The 27180-nt window shown below is 42.9% G+C and overlaps 1 protein-coding gene across 20 annotated transcripts in view; it reads right to left on the bottom strand.

Annotated features, from left to right (window-relative positions):
- Positions 1 to 430: 430 nt before the first annotated feature.
- MEF2C (myocyte enhancer factor 2C) overlaps positions 431 to 27180 on the bottom strand; it is a 170104-nt gene continuing 143354 nt past the window's right edge. For 18 of the 20 annotated variants that reach the window (XM_088653047.1, XM_088653049.1, XM_088653048.1 and 15 more), the window contains 4 exons: positions 18250 to 18422; positions 13680 to 13809; positions 12160 to 12295; positions 431 to 6533 (listed from right to left, as the gene is read on the bottom strand). In XM_088653047.1, the coding sequence (XP_088509173.1) occupies positions 6212 to 6533; positions 12160 to 12295; positions 13680 to 13809; positions 18250 to 18422 (761 nt within the window). In that variant the 3' untranslated portion in view covers positions 431 to 6211. The remainder of the gene's footprint in view (positions 6534 to 12159; positions 12296 to 13679; positions 13810 to 18249; positions 18423 to 27180) is intronic. The other 2 variants (XM_035099852.3, XM_035099853.3) reach the window with 1 other exon arrangement.

Genomic DNA, 27180 nt, shown 5'->3' with positions numbered 1-27180 from the left:
GCACAGCTGTTTGTTGCAGCGGCCTTGGCTACAAGTTCTCCAGGCAAATCATGCCTCCAGAGGCATGGGGGTGCTGGTTGCCGGGAGCTGAGGTGGCCTTGGAGGAGAGGGGAGAGGAGAGGAGGCTGCTGAAACCCTCCACAAGAGAGGGTGTCAAAAAAAGGGGTGAGGGGCTGACAGCTTGGCAGGCAAGGGGCAACATAACTGAGCTTCTGAGACTCGGAGCACGCTTCCCTACAGGGGAGCCGCAGAAATAATGTAGATGGTCAAGGGAACCATCAACTCGAAAAGGTTGAAAACCTCTGGAAGCTTTAGGCAGGGAATCCAGGACTTGAGCTTACATTAATGTCTAACTGAGTAGCAGAGCATTATTTAATTATTATAATTATATTATTATGATTATTTTAAAAAATGCACCAGAGACACTGTATCACTAAGAAAGCCAGTAACTTTACTGATTCGGCTGCAAAATACAAATTATACCTTATTTCCAGCAGGAGAAACATTTGAAATTTTCCCATTTTTATTTATTTATTGTTCACTACAGACAGCTGAATTAAGTCCCTTGAGATTCACAGATGTGATTTTTTAACTTGGTTATAATGTCTTGTTATCTAGTGGCGACAAAGTCCAGCTTATGCCGCTGTGAGCCTCTTAAGTTTAATATTTCTTGCAAAATGCTCGTATGCCCCCATTTACAGGATGATTTCTTAATTATCGCCGATTTAATCAAAACAAACCCCCAGGAAAAGAAAACAGAAGCAAATCATCTGAAGCAATCCAAGTCAAATGCTTTGTGGTGCAATGTGAGCTGGGGTCAGTGGCTCCACAGAGGGCAATGGTGCTGGGAGTTTCATCTGCAATGGGGTTGACCTCTTTGAATGACACTGAGGCATGGGTCAGTCTGAGGGATGAACAGGGATGGGATGGTGAAGCCAAATGACCTGGTTATGCTCATAATCCAGCACGGAACATGATAGAGGATGTATGGAACTCAACACTTGGATTGCTCCACATCTTTGGTTAAAGTATATTCACAAAAGCCTGTGATTAGCGTAACAGTGAAGCATTCTCAACCGACCCCAATGTCCCACCACTCCTTCACGGGACCTGTAATGCCAGGGAATGGAGGCCACAGAAGTGAGGACGTCACTGCAGATGGCATAAAACGGGAGCAGATGAAGTATGCTGTGTTTAGGCAACAGCCTTTATTGAGGTTTCAAGTGGCTTTTTGGGAAACAAAGACATTTGCCTTCTGGGGGAAGGAGAAGAGAAAGGAAACAAAAACCACATATGTTGTGTCTACTAGGGAAGATGGGCCTAAGACAAATGCAAACAATAAAAAGGGGTGCTTGACATTCTTGCAAACAGCGTAGCAGTTGTTTTATTCTTGCTTTTAGCTTTGCCTGAAAAAAGCTCTGAGAAACAGCAGATATCTTTATATTAATCATTAAAAAATTTTAAATTCCGCTTCCGGGGAAAATAGAAACCATTTGGTTACAAAAAACAACTTTGAAAAAACATTGAAATGATTAAAAAGACTTCACCGGGAAAGGCATCAATGGATACAATATACAAATTTGTGCAGATTGTGTATATCATATCATTGTCACCAGCGATTAGGTTTAATAACGTCATCGACAAGGCTTTCCCAAATAAGGATCAGCAAGAAAGGGAGGAGATTCCTCTTAAAGTATCTCATGTTGCCTATACCTTTGTACTGCCTGGGTTGAAGTAAATCTTAATCCATTCTTGGGGCGCTGCCCCAAACTGCTTAAATATAAAGGAATCACACAATAAGCCCAAAAAGTAGCTTTGCAAATGCAATAGATGGTTAAGGTACAGATAAAAGGAACAGTTAAAGATAGACAGCTAAAGTTTCTAGAAAGCGACATCACAATTAAAAGTTGTGCTTCTTTATTAATTAACTCCATTTACAATTATGAATTAACCCTTACTTCTTGCCCCTATACTTCACTTTAGCTCAGTAGAGGAAAGAGGAGGGAAAACAGGTCTATTTCCACACAATTCAGTTCTGTGGCTGTATAAAAACCAAGGTTTTAACTGCAAGAGATTGCCTAGCTTAGTTGCATGAGCTTGTTTACACTGTTACCTACTTGCACAAAGGTACAATGCGGTAAGTTAACATCACACACCCACTTCTCTTCAGAAGCTCAAGTGTTATTCCCCCCCCCCCCCCGTTGTATAGCTGAGGCAGCTGTACGGTAAACTATTCATATGGCTATTCTTCAAACTCAGAAGACTGACCCCACCAGCCCCATTGACAAATTACTTCCAACAATACTGAAAAACCAAATATTGTTTCTCTCTCCCTCTCATTTTGTTTCAACGACAAGGTACAATTGTGACATATTTGCATATTTAAGACACATCTAAGTTGAAAGTTCCCAAATGGAGAATGTGACTATTGGTATATGTCAAGGTGAGGGATATAATTTGGCGGATATCTCGAGAAAAAAATCAATTATTTGCCCCATTCTCACTTTCTTTTAATGCCTGCGTATCTTTTGTAAATCACCTGTAGGACTGATGCATGATCAGCTGTTTTTCTGTGCTTGGAATATGTGGTCTCAGCATGCTCCTAAGATTTCCTGTGCCAGCCAATAAATACTTAGGATGGGACCAAGCAATTGTTGAACCAGCTCATCACCCCAAACAGCAATGCTACAAGCTGTGGTAGTAGGCAGAGACACGGGTACAAATGTATACCTGCAAATAGGTATGGAGTAGCATTCATGATATGAGAAAAAATGGGAAGCTTCACCTATGTTGTTCATGCTTATTATTGGGGGTTGGTAGGAGTGAACAAAAGCATGTTACTATTTGCGATGGGTGGCGTAAACCAAGCTTATAACAGTTCACCTCTGTCTACTAAACCTATCAGTCTACATCAGCATTGGTCCAATGTAAGATGGATGTTTTGCATACATGGGTAGTGCAATTCTCGCTTGTGACACTGAAAAAGTATTGCTGACTAATGAGCAGTGCACAGCAAGAGTGTTTATTAACAGGTAATAAAGGATAGGAGGTCCTCCATTCTCTCCACTCTTCTTTATACTGGCAATATATCTATGTGGGAGGTAGGGCTAATTTAGGAACAGCAGCGGCACCAGCTGACTTATGTCACTGAAGTACAAGAAATTTACATTACTTGGCTTTCTAACTCGTATTCCTCCTTCCCAACTGAGAATATGTGCTGCATCGCTTGCAGAGCTCAGCAAGGCTGATATGCAGGACCTGTTTGGAATGTCCAATCTCAAGCCTCAAACATGGTAAGTTGCGATGAAGACAAAGGGTGTTTTGACCTGTTTGCAGAGTGCCTTTCTTACCCTACCGAGAAGCTACATAGAGCTTCACCATCACACACACATCTGGGAATAGAGGGACAGGATTCCTAACAAGCCTCAGTCTCAGGATTTAAAAAATGTATTTTTTTTAAAGAAAGAAAATGAATTACCGTAACTACCAATCACTTGCCACTGAAGTTCCACACGAGAAGGAAAAGATGCATTCTGAATGAATGACACTATCTTTCATGCAGGGCTATTTCTGCTTTACAAAACATGTCATTTCATAAGGGACAAACTCGATGCTACATACAGGTGTAAGTTCCTCCTAACATTATAATTTTTTTTCTTTAAAGAAAATAAGCCTCAAGAGGCTGCCATCGGAACAGAAATGGCGGGCGGCGAGGAGGTCCTTCACCTTTCCCCTGTCGGACATGTTTCTGCTTGACAACCGCAGTTGCTTTCCTCCATATTGGGGTGATAGTGAAATGAAGGTTTGGAAATAGCACAACATGGCTATTCTTTTTGCATGGTCATGAAACTGTGGGATGCCTGAAACTGACGCAGCAATTGATTGGAACTTAAGGACATCTTGTCTGCTCGCGACAAAGGCAGTGCAAAACAGGACTGCTCTGGAACGGAACAGTCAGCACCTGTTACTCACTAAGAGTTGCTGGGTCGGACCTGCACACTCACCACTTTCTGATTGCAACACGAGACTAAGTAAAGATCCCAACTCAAAAGCAATACTTTTCACTGCAGATGGTTCACCCATTCTGCTTTGAGTCCCCATAAGGATGCATGACCAAGACTGTCACCCTATACCCGTTTACCTGGGAGTAATCTCCACCGAAGACTGTGCTGCAAGAGATGTATATGCATATATAAATCAGGCCTCGGGTTCCATCAACTCATCTTTGCAATGAGCTTTAGAACTGGTGTGCTGCTGTTCCTGTCCTCCATTATTTTTGTCTAAGCTGGAAGAGATATTCCACACTTGCATGCCAAATCACATTTCTGAGGTAACTTAACCTTCCTTGGGTTTAAAAGACAGTTACGCTTGGGATAGCACCCCCCCCCAATTATTTAGGTAACTCGTTATTGGATTTTTATATTTACTTCCACTTCACTTTGAAGGAATTTTTCCAGGGGGGCAGTGGCAATGGAAAAGCATATGAAATGCGGAGCAGGCTAGTTTCTCACCAAAAAAGAGAACAGTGCCTGTTCATTTTGCCTCCTATCTCAGGTCCTAAAAATGCTATAAACTTAATCTTTAGAAAATACCCCCAAAAGCTGAGGATCAGGATATTATGGTTCTTCAGAGGGGGTGTGTGAGTTATTGCCTCCTTTGCCTCCTCCCACCATGGATGTCCATGCTTTGAAGGATGCTACCCTAAACTTCATTTCTTTTTTTCCTCCAGGTTGCAAATCAGAGCAAATCTGATGACGATGCCAATTTTGATGAATTTATGGAATGAAGGCCAAGCTGAGCCAGATCATGTTGTGATCAATATTTGCAGAAAGCCACAAGTTACGCAAGACATAAATAAAGTAAGAAGAGGGCTTCAGATGTGTAGATCAGTAGGATGGAGCTGATCAGTATATACAATGGATCAGAAAACTGATGGCAGATGGATTAGAATTATATGGGCTGCTATAGGAAGGGGTGGAAATCTAATCTTTTGCAGATTAGCCTTCAACAGCTGACTGATTCTGTAAAATGTATGCAGATTAAAAGAAAAACCAAAAGGAGAAAAAAATAGTTACTTAAATGTGCAACTGCACAAATATAATTCCCCCACTATTAAGATAACAAAAAAACTTCTGCTATTACCATAATTATTATATATATTAGAAAGCTATACACAAGCATGTTAATTTCACAGATTTTTTTAAAAGATTCTTAATATTTTATATAATTAGAAATACACATTTCAAAAACAAAACTTCTGCAAAGAGAAAACAGTTATCTTGGTTAGCAAAGCATGGAGTTCTTCATGGCTTAGGGTAGTGCTTTCTATACAAAAACAAAAAGTCCCCTTTTGTTTCTTTCAGGGATGTTTAAAATATTGGCGAAGCTATGAAGGGGAAAAAACACATTTTGGCTTAAGTAGACTACAAAAAGCCACAATGCTTTGCAAACTCTGTCTTACTTTTTAATATGAAAATAAGGAAAATGTCATTTACATATTTTTATATTTTTATTTAATAAGTGATGCAGACCCAGAATTTTAAAAATTAAATAGGTTAGCCCTCAAACTAATATTTTTTTTTTACAAGTATGGTCCTCTTTTAAATGTTTTCGATCCGTTTAATTGAGTGCCATACTCCAATAATACGCCAACATATTTGTGTGCATTTCAGATATATTAGGTGACCACCCTTTTTCTTTTTTTAAATTGGTCACCCAATTTCTGGGTCTCCCAAAAGGTCTGTACATTTTCTATACGTTGCATAACAGCTGCTTTCTCTCTCAGTAAAGATCTGCCACTGTTGGGCGAAAACGTTTCCTTTTTTCCCTCTTTCCCCCCACCTATTTACATGTAAATAACGTTGAACCTGCAACATGACACTATCTATTGTAACATACATTTTGCAAAGGAGCACAACAGTGAAAAGAAGTTAACCTTAAAACCTATTTTGTACAAGTGTTCTGTTGTACAACTCAAGTGCGAAGCTTATCTCAGCATTGCTGTTTATCTTTAATATGGTATCACTGAGGCAATTTAAAAGTACTTTTACAAAACAGAGTACCTGACTTTCCCCCCCACCCCCACACGCACAGCACATATAATGCATATCGACCCCCTCCCGCCCGCCCTCTTTCCCATTAAGGTATAGCACACGCACGCACACACACACACACTGCAAGGAAAAAAAAACCCTAATAGCTAATAATGTTATCATGTTGCCCATCCTTCAGACAGCCTCATGCGTTTCACAGAGGGGCTTTCCCTTTCGTCCGGCGAAGGTCTGGTGAGTCCAATGGGAGAGTGGAATTCGTTCCGGTGATCCTCTCTATCGCTTCCGTCATACGAACTACTGCAACTGCTCAAGCTGTCAACAGGGGATCTTCCCGCCTCGTGGCGCGTGTGCTGTGGGTATCTCGAAGGTGTGGTGGTACGGTCTCTAGGAGGAGAAACAGGTTCTGACTTGATGTTGAGGCTTTGAGTAGAAGGCAGGGAGAGATTTGCATTCTGAGATAAATGAGTGCTAGTGCAAGCTCTGTAGGAGGAAAGGAAACCCAGTTACAGACTGAGGAGGCAGAGCGCACCGGAAATGCACACGTAACACAAAACATCAGCTCAAAGACTCGAGGCCAAGGCCGGGGCATGCCAGGAAGTGAGGAGGGCAGGGGAGGGGTGAGATTATTTACAGAGGCAGAAGTGGCTCCATTGCAGCTAGCTCCCTGGCAGCGGCAGAAGGGGCGATGCGGTGGGGAGGTCAAGGCTATGTGGGCTCGCTTGTGGGAATGTGGGACTGGCACCACTAGGAAGCTAGTGTTGCACCTCTGCCCTGCTGGGTCATTTGACCTCGTGAATGCCTTGATGCCTGTCGGAACTGCAAATCACTGTGGCCGCTTTGGGGAGAGGTTCGAGCCAGGATGTGTCAAATTAAGAAAGGTCAAAACTCAGACCACACTTTCCCTGGATAAGTAAGGAACAGTGAGAGGAATCTGCACTCTGCACTCTCTAGTGCACTCAAAAGATTAACCTGGATGTGGGAGGGGGAGATTTAAATCCCTGCTCAACAAAGTTCTCAGAAAATTCTCTGGTGGTTCAGATGTAATGCTAAACTATGGTTTAATGTTACATGAAAGAACACCAGCGAGCTTTGGACTCGTGGGCTCTTTCCCTCCTCTCTTCCTCCAGCTTGTTGTATTTCAAGAAAGCATAGTTTAAAGTCATCAGAACTTGGAGTAGAGGTGAGGCGGAAGCATGCAAGCCCAGGCCTTGTTCATAAGCGATGGTTTGGCATGACTTTTAAACTGGGTTATTATCTCGGGTTCTTCCAACATTTTAAAAGTTATTCCCCCCCTTTTTATGATGACAGCCCTATCCCCAAGTCCTGCTTCAGAAGCTCAGTAACCATACAAATGGAAAGGGGTTGGGATGGGCGCTCATGGAGGGAAAGGTTTGCTATTTTTAAACAAAATAAAAAATACAGCAGATGTAGACTATTTGTGGTGGAAAGAGGGTCTGTGTGCTCAGTGAAAAATGGCACCTAGGAAAATAACATACATGCCTATATCTATATAGCTACTTTAAAAAAATGTGTGTGTGTGCGTACACACACACACAGACACAAAAGCTGTAAAACTACTGTGTTCCAGTGGTGTCACGGGCAACAGCCAACATGCTCCATAACAGAAATTACATCTGTGGAATTACTCTTTGCCTGCCTCTTCAGAGGATTTCAGCTTGAAGTGCACTGAAAACCAGTATGACAAAACCAATTTGATGAGAGTCTGCTATGGGACGGGGTTGTGTGTATGTGTGGAGAAACGTATGTCGATACCGCTGTCAGCAATGGCACTATTCTGTCACACCCACTGCTCTACTTCTGAATAAAGCCTCAACCTGACAAACCTTATAGCAGTGTCGTGAGAGTAAATGAAAGATAAGAATTCAAAAGCACTCGTTTCAATTAAAGAGACTCGTTCAGGTTGGCAGTTGCAGAATGCGCAGGGCCACCCCGAGAGCCGTTTGCTCTTTGAATATCTCCCAGAGCAGGTGCATGAGTTCAATGGGAACTATAAATTAAATGTTGACGGTAGGAAACAGTCTGATACAATAGCTGTGTGAAATGTCTAAATTAAAGTGAGATTTAATGCCTGCGCGATGGAGTTTCCTGCATCTAAAGGCGAAGACAGAGGGACTGTTCAGATGCCCTCCAACATGTTCAAGGAACCTGTAAATTGGTGGAGCAGGACTATATCTTTAAGCCACAACCCCAACAATGTTAACTATGCCCCTCCCCACTTAGTCACACATGCCCCCCCCAGTGCCCTTTCCCAGTAACCCTGAATGCAGTTGGCTAGAGCACAGTTAGTGGGTGCTATACCATTCTGCCCCTTAAATGTTCAGTGGATGTTGTAAGTGTTTATCTGAACAGCTCTGGAGACACTGACCATGTACGCTGGCCAATTACAAGTGAAATCTTGCTCTGGAACCATGCATCTTTCAGCTTGCTCCTACTTAAATTTGATGTAGGCTTGATGTGGTTTGCGCATGGTGGCCCTGTGTCAACCTTTCTGAGCATAGATTTGCTTGCTCCTTTGAAGTGAAATGTAAAGCTATCTGCAGGGGAGGCTCCACTTGTGCATGAATGTTTGCACCCGGCTCCGGACACCCTCCTGAGCCAAGAACTGGAGGATTGTAGCCAATATCTATCAAAAAATTATGCAAAAACGCAAAATAATGCATTATCTCATGTGAACACATTTGTACTTGGAATGATGTGGCGATGCTTTTATCACTAATTGTCACAATGTTTAATAATGAATGGCTATTGTTAGGCAACAAAGAGAGAACGGAACGCGGCATGGGTAATTGCTTTCATCTGCCCAGCATTCAGCAGATTTTTTGTCAAAATTGGTGCCGTTATCTTCCCAAACAGAAAGGACAAGTGTGTTGGCCCTACAGTTGTGATTGTGTGAGAAGCAAACGGAAGTGCGGCACTTCCTCTGATAGGCATTATTTGGGGCTCCTGAAGCCAATAAACTAAGGGTGTAACCCCATGTACACTGTCTTGTGGGTTTGCCCAACCAGTTCCCCCCACAAGCTCGGTGGGGCTTGCTTCTGAGTAAACATGAACAGGACTGGGCCACAATGTAGTTAAAGTACTGTGCCATTAGGGAAAGAAAATCAGTCAAATGAGCCATTGGAAATTTAAAGGCATTTCTTGATGCTGTAAAATAGCTTTATATAAAACATATTCAAATCTGTAAAAGTTTTAAAACACCAGAATGATCCACTTACAATACACATTGGTGTAATAGACAAAAGTGCAGGGTGCACTTGTTATTTTCAGAATTTCTTATTTACTCACAGACTCAAGTAACCCTTTTTTATTCCAGTGTCCACTGTTTCATATACCCATCAGATTAGAATGTCATGCTGGTCAGGCTAGTTTGAATAAAGGTTACATTTGCACCTACAAATTTGTATTGTTTCAAGAAACTCTTTTTGTTCCAGTGTAATTCACTTTTTCCATAGTATTTCTGTTGTTTGTCTATTTAGTAAAGATAGGTTTGTTGGTTGCCTCTCTTTCTCCCCAAATTTACCTGAGGGTGTATTACACTGCATTTATGAAAGGCACCGCTTATTTTTAGAACAAAGGAATTAATGCATTCTGAAATCTATTGAATAATCTCTGCTCGAGTACCTAATATTGTTCAGTGGATTTGGTTTCTGTTGATTTCCAAATTATTTTTCTTAGTAATTGTCTGTTTCTAATATGTTTAAACCAGCCTACATAATACCAGCTTGGAGATTATACCAAGCCCAAAAGCTTAAAACTCAGTTTCACTAACCTATCTTCTGGCTTGAAAAAAAAAGCTCTTTCAATTCAGGGGTGTCTTGTGGGGTCACTGAAAGTGTGGTTAAAGGTTGCCCCTAAAGTGCTAGCTTCTGTCAAAGTTAGAATGATGAACAAAGAACAATTTTACAGGTAAAATTAGGGCAGTTATTTTATGACTGCATTGGAAATTGAGGATAGTGCATGGCATTTCTTTGAAGGCTTGCAGATGGTTTAGCATTTAATTATTACCTTGCTTCCTCAAACAGACAGGCTTGTTGCTACATCTTATGGTGAGCTACAGAAAGCAATTTGTTCATTGATATTAATGCTACTTGGCACAGACATTTTCAATTCTTGCGTCAAGCCTGTCCCATTCATGGTATGTAGAAGTTCAGTTCATAAGAAAAGTCAGCACTTGTTTGCTCTTTTTCATTTTGTATTCTGCATTTTTGTTCTATTGCAGTTGTGCAAATTTAGGAGTTTGTTGAAAGTTTCAAACGTCTGCAACAGGCTTCATTCCTTTCAAGAAAGTGCTCTCCTGCAATAGCCACTAGAGGGCAGGAATGGATGCCCTTTAACTGGGAAAGAAAACTGAGCTTTGCTTGCAGACATTTAGGTTGTGTTCCTAGAATGGAATTCCAAATAAGTAAAATGTGCTTGTACGAGGATGGCCAGATAAACATATGGGTTAATGTCAGGTCTAATGGTGAGGTCACTTGGCAGCACATCGAGCAAAGATACGCAGCAAACTGGTAGAGCAAAGTGTTAAAAAGTTTGAGTGGTGCTAAAGCTTTAGTTAAAAAAGTAGAGGAGAGACATATTAGAATTCTAATTAGCGAAACAACCTTTGTGTTAATAGACTGGAGAAGGGCTGGACTGGGGGGGGGTAAGGTTGCATTGGAACTGCCTTACCTGCATTCAGGTTTTGGATGTTTAAAATATGACTTTTAAGCACAGTTGAAATCAGGGGCAGATTAACAATTTGGAAACTGCCTTATACCAGAGTGCAGGCATAACTCTTAATCTCAGGGTCATGGGTTCAAGCCCCTTGTTGGGTGAAAGATTCCTCCAGTGCAGGAGATTGAACTGGATAATCCTCGTGGCCCCTTCCAATTCCACAATTCTGAGATTCTTTGCCCATTTCTCCCAGGGCTGTCTGCCCTGCCCAGCAGAGGCTCCCCAGAATCTTAAGAACAGATCTTTATTACAGTATCTGCCACTTAATCCCCTTTTAAAGTGGAGAGGCTGGGGATTGAGCCTGGAACCTTCTGCATGCAATGCCCCCCCCCCATTCCCCAACTCTAGATCCTTACCCTCTGCAAACAGAAAATGATAGAAACTGCTTGACCTGAAAAGCACCTGATTATTAACTACATGCCTCCCACATAAGGGATTCCTGTCCATAGCTATAGTGGCGCAATGACAGGCCACTTCTGGACATGGGTTGCTATTGCTGCTCTGAGCCAAGGGAAGAGAGGGAGGGGAGGGGGGGAAGCCATCCTTAACAAAGCAGCCCAAGCTCAGGTGGAGCCAACACTTCCACACCAGGACAGTTCGTGGGGAAGAGACTATGGGGCAAGCAAACTCAGTCAGAAGTGGGCAGGGAGTCTGGACGAATTGAACTGCACACACGCCAGGAGCTCAGTGTGACCAAATGACAGACATGCTGCATGATGTATCCATCACTGACATGTTGCGGGCTGGCCACTTTATTATTACATGTTAAACTTGGCTTTTTCAAAGGAAAGGGGCGTTCTCAGTAGCTTGCAACCAGCAGAACAACTTTTATTCATAGAAGCGGGAATATGCCAGGACTCCCGGGCTTCATTTAAAGACCAGAAGTGACTTGAAACTATTGTCTGCCAGGATGGGGAGGAGAAGGGGCAAGATGGCAGAGAGGTGGGCATTGATTTATTCTATTTACAGGTATTGGATTGGGCACACCAACCTCCCTGCAGCCTCACCTCTCTCCCTTCCAGGAGGCAACAGTGACTCACCTGCTGGGAAACTAGCATCCCGGCTCTGTCTGCGAGCCACTTCTGACAAGGGCAAAGCAGATTCTGCCTCTCTGAAAAGGCTGTGGTCTCTGCCTCCTCTGCATGCCACACCCTCCAGAGTCAGCATTTGCATAGGAGATTATGGATCCTGTCCCTCTTGGTACTGAGCTGGGTGACCCCTTGTTGTTAATTCATCCCAGATGAGACTGTGCTGCTATATATAAACTCAAGACACAGGGGTCTGCCCCAGGGGAATAGCCATTCTTGTTTCACTCGGACCACCACGATGCAATATTCAGGAGTGCACAGCTCTTGCTGATATAGTGACTTACCCCAACTGACTGAGGGCAGATGGTGGCATGTTATGTAGGTGTTGTTGTTGCCAGCCGGTTACTGAGCCCAGGTGGAGAGCGCTGGCAGTGTTAAAGCCAGAGAGCGATGACAAATCTGCACTGCTGAGTGAGTATTCTAGGTGCAAGAACAGAAAACATGCAATTATTTAAAAGTCACGGTAAAACCTGATATACACTTATAGACCTAAGCATTTACTCTTTCAGTTGATAAGGCTTTGTGCCTTCGCTACTCCTGTGGTATCAATCTGTATCCATTGCCCCAGCCATTCGGGTTGTTATCTTGGGAAACAAATGCCAGCTGAATCAGATTCTCTGCATTCCTGGAGGACAGTCAATTTTTTAATTTTGTGCATACATTTGTTACCATCAAACACAAATGTATGTTGAAACAAGAGCCAGCAATCCACTCACTCCAGAGTCATCTTATTGGGTATGGCTTGAAGTGAACAGGGCTTATTGATGATCACTGGGAACTACGGTAAAAGTGAGACTAACATTGGCATCCAAGCTCACAGGTCTCTTGAAACAGCAACCTCTGAGGCTGGGATCTCATCAAGGGACTTCCCATGGAAGCCTTCAGGTGCAGAAGGGAGCAAGGCTCTTGCAGTCTGAAGACGGGTGAATTCAAGGAGCCTGGCCTAGGAGCTTGGCCAGATCAGCAAAATGCTTCTGTACTTAAGGATCCAGCGCTTAGAGATCCTGCACTGAAGAGTGTCCCTTCCAGCCCAGCCTGACCCTGAGAAACTGTGCAAACAGATGGATCCAATTTAAGAAGAAGAAGAAGAAGAGTTTGGATTTGATATCCCGCTTTATCACTACCCTGAGGAGTCTCAAAGCGGCTAACAAGCTCCTTTCCCTTCCTCCCCCACCAAAAGACACCCTGTGAGGTGGGTGGGGCTGAGAGACTTCAGAGAAGTGTGACTAGCTGCATGTGGAGGAGCGGAGACGCGAACCCGGTTCCCCAGATTACGAGTCTACCACTCTTAACCACTACACCACACTGGCTCTCTTTAAAAGGTGAGATGTGCTGCTACCACTTTTCAACCGCACCTTTCTGCTGCACAAATGGATGCAGTGTGGGAGTACAAAAGAGGGATGACATGAATTGGACAGATGCACAGCGGAGCACATCAGAAATAGCACCAAATACTTGAAAACCTCAAGAACTGGGTAAGCTGTCCCTGATGCCTGGTGGCGAACACCAGTTTTAAGCTTCTACGAAAGCTGTAGAGCAAATGCTGAAAATCCAAGTGGCTTGGATTTTCAGCATTTCTTATTTCTTAATTAATTTCTTATTGTGACACACAGTAAAAAAATACATCTCTCTTCCTATGATTCAGTAGACAATTTATTTATTCCTGCATTTTCTGCCAGAATGGCACTCAGAGAAGTAGTGCACAAGAAGACATTTCAGCAGTACTGAGTAGTACTGTCGATATCTGGCTTCCCTCCCCACCCCCCTGCAATCTACATTGCTTGCATCTTATGTGGAAACTTACCGGTACCATATGTTGTTGAAATGGCTGATGGGTATCCTCCCATCCCTTGCCCTGGCAAAGTAGGAGTTGCCACGGAAACCACTGGGGTAGCCAATGACTGAGCAGACTGAGAGTTATTTATCCTCTGATTCTTTTAAAGTAAGTAAAATAAACATATTAATGGCAGGGTGCAAAACAGTCGAAATGAGCTATATTTAGGTGTCAGATTTGTTCATACGATATACGACTGTACACAAGATTTCACAAAATTAATCCTTTATCGTTTGGCTTTTATGAACTCTGCCAATCCTTATGATTTACAATCTTTCAAGAGACCACTTGTCTCCATAGTAACCCATTATATCAGAATCTCCTAGGTAACCAAACTAGTAACATATAAGATTCCCACCACCCCCGACACACTAGTAAGCCAACAGGCTATGATGATAACTAATTATATGTAACTTGCATTGTTTAGGTTTTTTAAAAAAAACCTGGTTGCAAAATATTATTAAAATGATGGTATTTCATCCCAAGTCAGCCATGCTTTAAACAGGTAGCTATAAATGATAGCTTTGTCACAATGTAGAAGAGCACTCTGAATGCACACTTGATTGAAAGCAGTGCAGTGCAGATAGACTGCACATAGACATGGATGCACACCCAAGTCACACCCACAGTTCCTGGCCCAGCAAGTGACATGTGTACATAAGCATGCTCACGCACACAGATCTCTTTCAGAGTGTTGTATGTTGAATAAGCAAGCCACAGTACATGAATGTGTAAACTTGCATGTTCACTTTCAACCAGCAGATGGTGCTGTGACCACTTCATTTTCACCAATGGCAAAAGTTACTTGAAGGATATTTAAACTGTTCTTTTTTTTGTGAGGTTTTTTTTTTTAAAGGATAAGATGTTTCTTACATTTTCTTGGTGTTGGATATTAACATGCAAAAATTCAGCTTGGGATACATAAATGTACAGAGCATTCAGTGTGAATATATGGAAGTTGGGGAAATCGGAAGATGAAATCCCTAGAACAGCAATATTCTTTCTAAAGAGGAAGAGGATTCAGAATCACTCCCAACTCTTGAATAGGATCTGACAGAAAGTAACACGGCATTTTTTTAAAAAAATTCTGATAAAACTTTTCACAGTAAAGAAGCTTTCCTACTAGCTCAGTGAGGGCTGGCAAACAAACCGTTTTTGCATTACTAAAACAAGGATCATTCTCACTTACCAAAAGGAGATCAACATCCTCAGACTGACAGCATAAGAAAGGAGGATGAATAATTAGCAAAAGCAGATATTCTAAAGTGTGCCGGCACTTTGCTATTCGACAAAGCATAGATCTATTTCAGAGCATAACCAGGGTGACCCTCTCTTTCTCTCTTAAACTGGTTACTCCAGAGTAATCTCACCATGCAGTAATAATCTGAGCTGCTCTCGATAAATGATTTGAAGCTCACAGGGCCCCGTCTCTGCTGAATAAAGCCTTGCATTTACCGTAGTACCTCCAGACATTTGCCTCAAAGGTGAAGACCAGCTTTCACCCCAACCTAGTCTTTGTCTTGTCAATCCAGACCCATTCCTGCAAAGTACTTGGTTTTCAGAGACCCCACCAGGAAGAGAACGCCTTGAAAATGTTCCTTGGGGGAAAGCTGCTGCCAGTTCGCCTGAAGAGCAGTCCCATGAGAGATTGTACTTATATCATTGCTTCAAGAGGGGAGTGCTGCATTTAGGTGCCAAATTTAATTCATAATGCATCATGCTAAGAGCGAAGATAGAACTGTTTATATTGCTTGCCATTTTACATAAAGAAAACAAATATTCTCTGCGTCACTTATACGTGCCGCCTTGATTTATTTATTTATTTAAAAACCCTCCTGTTAAATGGTAGATTTCTGGTAAAAGATTTACATTCCACTCTGCTAATTTGTAGGGAATTAAAAGACACTAACACATGTCTCATGCACTTTTGATGGCTTGACAGTATCCTAGCTCTATTTAACATAATCTGACGGCACCAAATTAATAATGCTCCCCCCCCTTAAAAAACCAATAATAACAGAAAGGATTTTTCTGTGAAGAATAATTGCTGTTTCTGATTATTGAAAAATGTGACCCTGGTTCCAGAGTGGAAGATTTAAAGCTTCACTTTTAAAACAAAACATCACTTCTTGATGCCGTTCAGTGAAATAATCAACTATTGCTCTTCTGCAAATCTTTTGGAAGAAGCTTAGAAATTCTTATTGAGATATTAACAGAGGAAACCATGAAACAGAAGGAAGGTGAGATGATGGACTATGCAGAACTAGCTAAGTTAACCCATGGGATCCATTACCAGGGGGAAACAAAGTTCCAAAAAGAGTGGAGTAAATTTGTGGAATATATTGAGAAGAACTGTAGAAGCTTAAGGACACTTGCAGGACTAAAATAAATCCTACAAATTGACTTTGAATAAGTAGGTAAAAGAAACTGCAGGACTAGAGTGAAAAAAACAAATCCGAAAGACGGGAGGGGAGCCATTTTTCCCCTTTTTCTTTTTTTCATTTTTTGTTAAATGTGATCGTAGGGGCTAGTGGATGTATTTGTTAAATGTCTGTTATTTTGTGTGTTTATGTGTACTTATGTGAAAAATTAATAAAAATTCTTATATATATATAAAAAAGAAACAGAAGGAAGGTGGAAGTTGCTGTCCAAAATATATACCGGTAGGTCCAGTGCTTTTTTTTCTGGGGGTATGCAGGGGTATGCATACCCCTAAACATTTTGTGAATCTAAGTTTGGCCTCATTGAAGGGTAGTATTGCAATATGAGTAGGAAAATGAGAGGGCCCCTAAACATTTTTAAAGGGGAAAAAAAGCACTGTATGGGTGCTATGAAAAATCATGACAGATACAGGTGCCTAGTGAAGTTGTAGCAGGCGAGCAGAAAAGGGTTGTAAAGACTGATGGCAGAATTGCATTCTCCCAGGGTGAGGCCAGAATGCCCATTTTCCCACAGGGAGGTACAAAGAAGGCCTTCGTATGAGCCCCAGGAGGAAGGCATCTGTCGCCACTCCTAGGGAATGTACAAAGAGACTTTGTGGCAGGGGAGGCTCCCATCCAAGGCCAAGGCTGGGAGCTATAGTCCAACAACATCTGGAGGGCCACAGGTTGCCCACCCCAGTTTGTCCTGAAAACTGGGATGGATTGCAAATCGGGATCAAATGCTGTTTGGCAACACTGTGTTGCTGCACGTTTCCTGGGTGCAATGGCCAGCATTGGAAGTTCCACCTCCCTCGGATGTTTGGATGGTGGTGGCCCTAAGCTGTGGAATTCCCTCTCCATAAAGGTATATCTGGCATCCTTGCTGTACAGCTTTGGGTCTGTGACACATGAGATGCATGTTTTCAGGGCCCACCCGATTCCTGTGACTGTTATCTGTTTTGATTTTAAGTTGTTCTAGTCCACCCTGGGACCTGCTGGCGAAGGGCAGGTATTAGATATAACAACAACAACAACAACAACAACAACAACAACAACAAGAAGAGCAAAAGGAAGTTGTTAAAAGGGAAGAGCTGTATCTCCATCATAGCTTGCACGGAGAAGATTCCAGGTTCAATTCCTGGTCTGACCCTGCCTGCAACCTCAGAGAGACTTGACAAAAATGAGCTACGTGGACCAATTTTCTGACTCGGTACAGGACAATTTTCTGTGTTCCTCCTACTTAACAGCTCAGAGCATGCAAGGGAATATACCTGTTTTCCAGGCTTGTTCATGCAATATCAGACCATGGTTTGATGTTACATCTTGTGTTTTAAGGTTTATTAAGCATGTTAGTGGAAAACATACTGCACTGCAACCCCCATTGATTTTAAAGGTGGAGAACATGTGGATTTCACACCTCGTCTGTATGTTCGCTTTCTTGAACAGCAGCCTCAGCGGTATCAAATACACTAAGAGAATTTTGGGCTTGATCAAAAGGCTAAGGCTGTCAAGCAGCTCTTTGATGGAGAGCCATGGGCTTTCTATCTACCACTGCTCATGGTGAGGCAGGCTTCCTCAATCCGAGCAAAGTGGTAAAACAAAAAGTAGGAAAGAAAAAGACTTGAAGAAAATAAATACATTAAAATCGAAAGGAGGGAGGAGGGAGGAGGGAGGAGGGAGGAGGGAGGAGGGAGAGAGAGAGAGAGAGAGAGAGAGAGAGAGAGAGAGAGAGAGAGAGAGAGAGAATGGACCTATCCAGAAGACAACAAAGTTTATTTGAAACTACTACTCTGCTATCCAGAATCCCATCAAACAGCCCCATCAAACTTTATGTACAGGGACTTTGATTTCATATGTGTCCTGATAAGTGATCATTAATTTGATTGAGAAACAATGTAACTCTTAAGTTTGATTCAGGCTTTTTACATTAGATTATATACATTTTAATTAAATCTGACTTTTAAGTCTTTGTTTTGTTTCAGTTTGCTTGAGCAGCTCCCTTTTAAAGCAAGGAAGCCTTACAACAGATAAAATAGACAAGGCCTTGTGTTCGATCCCCCATGGCCTTAGCACTGTCTGGGAAATTTCTATCTTGAAGGGGAAAGACGAAAATGTGTTACCACAGATGGCATCGTGTTCTTGCTGCCTGGTGGAATCAGCACTCGGAGATCTGGTTTACGGTTGTTCATTCCCAAGTTCATGGGAGGAGGAGACTTTGCTTGCATATTCTTGTTCATGTTGCCAGGTGAGACCAGCAGACCTGGTGAGTTTCGGGGGTTGCCATACCCGTTCCCTGTGGAATTTTGAAGAGAGAGAGAAAAAGAAAACGATAATGAGAGATACAGACTGAAAAACACTTCCTTGGTGCGTAGGCTGACACTCAAATTCAGTTAACACTAACATGCCCCCAGAAATATTGCCATCTCCTGAAAAGTGTATATTCAGATTATTTCAGTGGTGCTGGAAGAAGAGACTGCGACATGGGGTGGCTGCAGATTTCCCATCCCATTAAGAGCAGCACAAGGTGGAATATAGTCAGATATTTGTCACTGTACACAACCCACCAGAATGTTCTCTTGCACCACCTTCCTTTTAAGAAATGAGAGCCACACCATCTCCTGGCAATGATCATCCACAGTTCCCATTTATCTCAAAGAGGCATGTGTAAAAGAACACCCTGGTGGATTGTGCCCCATGTTAATTTGTGGGAGTAGGAGGAGAGGGTGTCATTTGGGTTTCCCATCTCCAAGCCAGAGCTATGCAAAAGCACCTGAAATACGAAGTACATATCACACGGAGGACACCAACGGCGCATGGATGACAGGAAGCGTCAGATAATGGGACCACTGTGCTCTTCTATGAAATTGTGGCCTAGGTGGAGCAACGGACTTGAAACGATTATTCCTTCTAAACATTCCCTAATTCAATAATACCCTGACAGAAAAGGCAGACGGCCCTATGTCACCATTATGCTGTGAATCAACCATACAAATAGAATCAGAACACTTGCTAAGCCCCTGAAACACATAGTAGCCAAGAGTGATCAGCTGCCAGATATATTCTGTTAACACATGGGAGCTGCAATGAAAGGTTGTACAGTACAGTAGTGTGATGCTGTTGCCCAGACAGCCATGCCCTTTCCCAAGTTACATGTCCTGCATGGGGTTGGGGTCAGTCCTTATACAAATGATTTTGGGGATCCCCTTCCGCCCCCCAAAAAAGTTTATTTTTCTTCTTCTATGAGTTTTGGAACCCCCGAAATCTATCTCTTGCCCTCCAATGGTTCCACTTCAGCCTCAAAAGGATCAGCACCTGAAGTATGAGTTTCCTATTAGTAAATCGGATTTTATACTATTCTCTTTTTGACCGTATGCAGATCCAGAACAGTTCCCTTATTCTGCACCCCAACTCTACACCTCTCTACTGCTATGTGGATACAGCCTGAGGACAGGACTAGATGGGCCCCTGGCCTGATCCAGCAGTCTCTTCTTATATCATTTTTTCTGCTTCAAATTAGGCAGCAAAATGCCAGTCCTTACTTTTGCCCAGTGTAAGGAGGCCAAAAGTCAAATTCTTCTTCATCATCATGTTGGGGGTGGGTGGGAATGGGTGATGGGCTGATGGGAGTGGTAAACCTGTAGATGGCTGTTAACGACTGCTGATGACTGCATCCCCCACCACCCTCTGTATATACATAAGGGTCTGACTCTTCTGTTTCAAGTGTATCTGACGAAGTGTGCATGCAAACGAAAGCTCATACCAAAATAAAAACTTAGTTGGTCTTTAAGGTGCTACTGAAGGATTTTTTTTATATAAAGATAGACAGCTAAGAGAGACAGACAGACAAAAATGTGGGATATATAATAATAATAATAAACATATAAAAATAATAAAAATAAGAGCCAAAACTTTTTAAGGGTCCTAACAGGTATCCTGGTGACCTTGGGAACAATTTGGGTTGCCCGAGGCAACCAGGTGATTGGATTATGCGTGCTTGTCATATAGTATCGAACACTGAACTGAATACAACCGAGTGTGCATTACTTAGAAGAAAGACGCTAACCTCAGACAATAGTGAAGGGAGAGTGGGGGTGGGGAGCAGAAGCAGAAAGAACAAAAGAAAACGCTTCTTGGATCAGGTTGTTTTCATGGACAAATACAAGAGGATTCTGCCTGACTCACTCCCCCCCCCCTTTTCAGGTTTTTTTTTTGTTTTGAAACAAAGGAAAGTGCAGCAAGGCTATAATTTCCATGGTGGGGGGGTGAAAAGCGGGTGGGGGGGGGAGAAAGAGCAGAAAACAACTGGAGGAGGACTAGGAAGATTCTTCAATGCTTCTCCGTCTTGCCTCTCTCTCCCTTCCTCCACCTTCAGAGCTCGATCCTGAATGCTGATTTCAGCAGGAGGAGTTGGCTGTGTGATTTTGAAAATACCCCTCTATCTCATCTCTGCTGTCTTTTGCTTTTAAGGCTTTTACATCCTGACATTCAAGCATCTCCGTATTGTGCTAATTTGGTGCTTTCAGAAGCAGCCGCTTCTCTTTCGGCAACTGCAATAATAACAATGATAACGGCTGGCACAGCACTGCAATTAGCACCTTCTCCCAAGCACCCCAAAGCTGGATCCACCTTCTCGCCCATGAACGCCACTCAGGGAAAAGGAGACGCCTACAAAGAAGAAGAAGAAGAAGAAGAAGAAGAAGAAGAAGAAGAAGAAGAAGAAGAAGAAGAAGAAGAAGAAGAAGAAGAAGAAGGCCCCCAAACATATTTACTCGGGGACTGGCTTCTCAACTCTCCTCCTTGGGGCTTATGCTCACATTTCATTTACTCTTCCTCCCTCCCTCCCTCCCTCCCTCCCTCCCTCCCTTCTTCTCCCCCAGCGACTTCTGTGCCAAAAGCCACCTGCTGTGCGGTTGCCTAGATAGCTGGAAGCCTCAAATCTAAGGGCATATTTTCAAGGCCACCAAAAGAGTTACCCTTTAATCACCCTGTGTTTCAGAGCACTCCAGTGGAACATGGAATCCTGAAACCCTGATAGAATTATTTGAAACGTACAAGTCTGAGAAGGTGCTTACCGTAAGAGCAGGGAATTGACAGTGTACGCTGAAGAAAGTCTCCCAAACTCTCTTGCACGAAACAGAGAGCTGCTACGCAAATACCAAGAAAATAGGCTTGCTTCACATTTGCCAAGAGTAAGATAGTTAAGACCAGGCATCCCCAAACTGTGGCCCTCTGGATGTTTTGGACTACAACTCCCAGGATCCCTAGCTAACAGGACCAGTGGTCGGGGAAGATGGGAATTGTAGTCCAAAACATCTGGAGGGCCACAGTTTGGGGATGCCTGGTTAAGACTCTAAGGCAGAGGTGGCCCTCCAGATGTGGCTGGGCTGCAACTCCGGCCACCCTGGCCTTTGGCTATGCTGGCTGGGGATCATGGGAACTGGAGTTCAACAACACCTGCCAGGTTAGCCACCCCTGTTTAAAATCTAAATCACACTTCAACGTAGGAAGACTTTTTTTAAAAAAAGGCATCAAATTGCATGGCAAATTGGTGCTTTTAGACCTAACCAGTCAAATAATCTGTGTCCAACAGCACTGAAGGAAAACTGTCCCACAAGTATTCGGGAAATTCTTAAAAGTACAAAGTTAGGGCCAGTGTTTCAGGGAGTTCTGCCCTTGTACAACATATACTGTACATAACCATAAAAAATTATTTGTGGCATTTCATTTCCACGTAGCATGCAGAGGAAAGCTTCCTGGTGCAAGCCTAACCATGTCTACTTAGTAGTAAGTCTCTCTGAGTTCAACAGGGCTTACTCCCAGGTAAGTGGGGTTAGGTTTGCAACCTTAATTTTCTCATTATTTATGTACTTTAATGTATTTTGCTAGTTCAGATTTTTGATTGGCATTACTGGTGATGCAAAGAAATGTAAAAAGTAAAGGAAGGAGTTCACTATAATGAAATGCAGGAATGTTTTGCAAACAAACCAGTTCTTTTAAAATGAACCACATTTTTTGAAATGGGATTTAAATAATTATCCGAATCTACAATTATTTTTGGGAACTTTTTCTTTTAAAGGAAAGAACTAAAGGCATATTTAAGGAATTCAGGAAAGTGCTATAAAGAAGACATGAAGTAAGGCTTGGTTTGATAATGATACAGTGGTACCTCGACTTACGAACGACTCAACAACCAAATTTTTCAACTTACAAGTGGGGCAAATGGCCGCACGCTTACGAATTTCTCGACACCCGAAAGGAAACCGTGGTGGTTTTAGATAGGGTTTTTTCGACTTACAAATTTTTAGATGTGGTTGCTTCAACTCATGAATTTTTCCGTTTCCAATGCATTCGTATGGGAAATCGCGTTTCCAATGGCACTTTTCGACTTACGAATTTTTCAACCTACGAAGGTGCCTTTGGAACGGATTAAATTCGTAAGTCGAGGCACCACTGTATATTGAACATAAAGGGGCTATTTTGTTCTGGAAAAATATGTTGGCCATGCCATATAATGCGACGTGACTAGCAGTTGTTCAGAGTGTGAATGTGGCGTTCTCGCATGTGCGCAATTAAACACATCTTGCACATAATGCAATTTTTAAAATATAACAAGTATGTATATGTGTTTGTCTTTATACTGCAAGAGTCTGATTTTCCCCCTGCTTGTTATTTTAAGGAAGGGAAATGGTGCAGGGGGGGATTCTTTTCTACAAATGATTTACATCAAATCAAAGCAATTTATTTAATACAAAAACTCAACACCAGGGATGTTTTCCTATCATTTAGAGACGGTGCCACTTAGAAACACCAATCACGTAACTCTTTATGTATTTACCTACTAATGTAAAATATTTTGAAACGTGATGACATTTCCTGCATTTGTATTTTTAGAACATCAAATTATTTTAAAGAGCGACTGCAATCTTCTCCTTACCAGCGGATTTCTGCTGTTCTTGGCACATTGTGCCAGTTAGCAATTTGGAGCCATATAATGACTGTTTCTCCTTCCAGCCACCAAATTGTTATGCTTTTGGCAGAATATGGGTCCCGGAATGTAAGGCTGTGGACTCTAAACCAATGATATACAAACCCGTCATTTGGAAATCAGTGATGAATACATGCATGTGGCCTGCAGCTAAGGAGAGCCTGCATTTAATCTGGATGCTTAAACCACATCCTCCTCTGTACGCTGAAAGCTTTGGCCTCTACTGAGGCAGCTTTAGTCAAACGCATTGAGGAAGAAGAAGGTCTTGGTTAAATTCAGATGCAAAACAACTCAAGGGAAAACCCAGCAGCAACAAAATTGGAGCAGCCCTACTAATATAGAGATCAAACCCTTCCTTTAGCCTGTACTTTAAAATTACACTTTGCCTGGACGGTTATCAATTTAAATGTGACTGTGTGCAGAACGGTACGTTCCACAAGCCACTAGAAAGCACAAAAATTATATGCCCTGTACGAATGGATTTCCTGATTATAAATTAGGAGAAAATGAAGAGCAGATGAGATCTTGGCTGAGTTTGCGTTGCGTTTTCATTCGATTAAAAAGCTGTATATTTGCTGAAACAGAATATCTATCTATCTCTCTACACACACACACACTCACACACACTCAACATTATGGGTATCACTTGCTCTCAATAATGACAACAAAAACAGAGGAAGCGCAAGTTTCCAAAGGGCATGTGTCAGGAGGTGTAAATTTATAGTCTTCCTCAGCCAAGGTGCTTTAAGTGCAAACTACTCCTTTCCCTAGACCCTTACAAGAACTTGCTTTTGGCTTTATTGACTTTATTGAGCAAATTGTGTTTACAGATAGTTTATTTCTTGCTGAGTGTAGCGCTGCAGCAAATAACCACTTTCTCCCGGAATGCCCTGGGAGCCCTTTGTACGAACCAAAGTCACTGCAGAGGGAGAAAAGAAATGGAATGTTGTCTAACACCTCCTTCTTCTTTCTTGGTCACTGCTTCTGCTCTCCTCATTTAAGGGGAAACAGCCAGAGCTTTGAAAAAGGACTTTTTGTTAAATAAATGAGCAGCGTGAACTTTCTTGACAGGACACCACTGCTCCCCAGGTGTACAGAGGTGCCTAACTTGATAATTTTTTTTTAAAAAAAATGGAATTTCTTTAAAAAGCTTCCCTACTAACTTGAATGAAACAATATAGATAATGAATGTATCTATATTGAGATCTATTATCTATAATGAGCAGGGTTCAAATCCCCACTCATCCCCACTCATCAGCCATAAAGCTCACTGATAGGCCTTGGGCCAATCACCATCTCTAAGCCTAACCTACCTTACAGGGTTGTTGTGAGGAGGAAATGGGGAGAAGGAGAACAATCTACACCACCTTCAGATCTTTGGAAGATATAGGTTGTATATACAGGTAATAAATAAATAAAATAAATGTGATGTATTTAGGAAGGCTCTCGGCCGGGGGGCAGGAGCAGGGAAGCTTTTTCAGGCAACCAGTGGCAGGCGTGGTCAGAGCAAAAAAGTGGGTGGGGCAACAGGTATGACTCTTGTCACAATACATGTGACTCTACTGTCATTCAAGCTATACACAATTCAGACATTTAGACACACACAGATCTCTCTGTTTAGGCCACTAGCCACAATACAGTGGTACCTCTACTTAGGAATAACTCTACTTACGAATGTTTCTACTTACGAACGGAGCTCCGTCTGCCATCTTGGATGTAGTTTAGATAGGATTTTTTATACTTACGAATTTTTAGATAGGGTTGCTTCGACTTACGAATTTTTTCTCCCAATGCATTCCTATGGGATTTGACTCACATTTTTTTTCGACTTATGAATGTGCGTTCAGAACGCATTAAATTCGTAAGTAGAGGTACCACTGTAGCTGTTTTTTAAACCTATTGTTGGAGGTAGTATGCTTCTGAAAACTAGTTGCAGCCAGGGGCGTCACCATGGGGGGGGGCAATGGGGGCGGTCCGCCCCAGGTTCCACTCGGGGGGGGGTGCCACTTGGCACCCCCCGTCACGCCAAGTGGGCTAGGGGAGTTTGGAGTTGGAGGCACGTGGCTTTGGAGTCACTGGGGGACGGCAATACCCCGCCACGTAACGACGCATGCACAGTGTAATGCTGCGCATGCGTCGTTACGTGGCGGGGTATAGCTGCCCCCCTGTGACTCCAAAGCCGCGCGCCTCCAGTGGCAAACTCCAGGTAGAAAGCCCGCAGGCTTGGCGCTAGAGGCACTCGGTTTTGGAGGCGTGGGAGGGGGGAAAATACCCCGCCACGTAGTGACGCATGCATCATTATGTAGCGACGCCGCCCCCGGGTGCATGGCAATTTGCCTCCCCGGGTGTTGCGGTGCCTTGCTACGCCGCTGGTTGCAGCAAACTGCAAGTGGGCAAAGTGCTGTTGCGCTCGTTTCCAGCTTGCAGGCTCCCCACAGGCATCTGGTTGGCCACTGCTGGGCCAGGTGGCCTGATTCAACAAGCTGTTCTTCTGCTCAGGCAAGTGAGCAGCATTACTGTAGTTCAAGGACAACTTCCAGCCATGCAAAAGCACTCAGGGAAGGGGTGCAGCAGGGCTGAGAAGAAGAGGTCTGGGGAGAGTCCTAGGGGCCAGATAGAGAGGGCCCAGAGCTAATATGAAAGGAACTCTCAGCATCCTTGGAAATTGAGTGAAGGGAGGCTGGGCAGGAGAAGGGGTATTTACATTTTATATGGAAACTCCCTCCCCATCCCATTGCATGGAGACAGGGAATTCTTCACCCCTTAAGGCACATAAGTGGGTAGAGAGTTGAGCTACATTGGCTTCCAGGTCTCAGTGGGCCTTTGCAGAGGGTTTGCTATGGGGGAAAGTAGTATCCCCCATGCCTGCCAAGTTGAATTCCCTGGATGACAAGACAGGATATAAATCTTGGAAGGTTTTTGGTTTTTTTAACTAAGTTGCATCAAAAAAATAAACATACTTATAATTAATAATGTGTTGACTCACAAAATCAAAAAGGAAAACCAGAAAACCATGCAGCTTCTGGGTCTACAATCCAGCTCCATCGCCACCCAACCCATTCCCCAAGAAGCTAATTGAAGCTTTCTACTCCCATGTTACATCTGTTAAGCATTTCATAGTACATTACCTTGGCTAAGTGCAAATAGCAAAGGAAACCCAAGTGGAAACAAGGAGAGAGAGAAATCTTTAGAAGTAACTTCTGATTCCCGCACCGTTTTTCTTTTTCTTTTTCTTTACTAACAGTGTCAGTTCTTATGTTGCTGAAACGCACACAAGAAGGAAGCACTTGCAGGCTTGGGGAAACCCCAAGCGCTGTCAGATTACAAAAAAGTTCCTTAGAAGAACCAACCAACCAACCAACCAACCTACAGGTAGGGGGAAACCCCCAAAGCAGCTAAATGGGGACTGAGCATGCTCAGTGGGCTCAGAATGGTGGCTGGCTGTTGGAGGCAGGAGTGGAATACCAGAGAGGGGTGGTGGTGGATGGAATGGAGTGAACAGGGGAACTTCACAATGAAACGTTTTGTTGCAGGTCCCACTTTTTTTTTAAAAAAAAAAACATTGCACAAATTGATTTTCTATATGGTTTACCTGTGGCCCAGGAGTTAAAAAAAGGGGGAAATTAGCAACAATGGCCTGCATCTTCCTTATTTAGTATAGCCCCAGTTCAAGCACTACTTGTTTGACTGCCTCTCAAAGCCCTACCTTGAGCTGCCAGGAGCCTGGGCGATCCTGCATGCAAGAGAGGTGGCTCTACCAGTGAACTAAAGCTCTTCCCATGTATGGTCAAGAGCCAATGAAATGAATGAATTCTGGTGATAACATTTAGCGCAACCAGCACTTCCAAACCACACTGCCTGTTAGCTCCTGCACAGTATGCAGTTTCTCTTTATTCTGCCAACTGGGTAATAAGAGGGGCTGCCACGGTCAACCCAGTGCTGTACTACACAGAGACTGAGAAGACAGAACAGATTTTTGCAGGGAAGGAAGCATTCGAAGGCAAACTATGGTAATATTTTCGCCATGCATAAAGTGCAGAATCAGGACTCTGGAGTTTTTTTTCTT

Source organism: Zootoca vivipara, chromosome 10, assembly GCF_965207765.1.
Source record: "Zootoca vivipara chromosome 10, rZooViv2.hap1.1, whole genome shotgun sequence".
NCBI classification, from domain to species: domain Eukaryota; kingdom Metazoa; phylum Chordata; class Lepidosauria; order Squamata; family Lacertidae; genus Zootoca; species Zootoca vivipara.
This window is presented reverse-complemented; position numbering and strand designations above follow the sequence as displayed.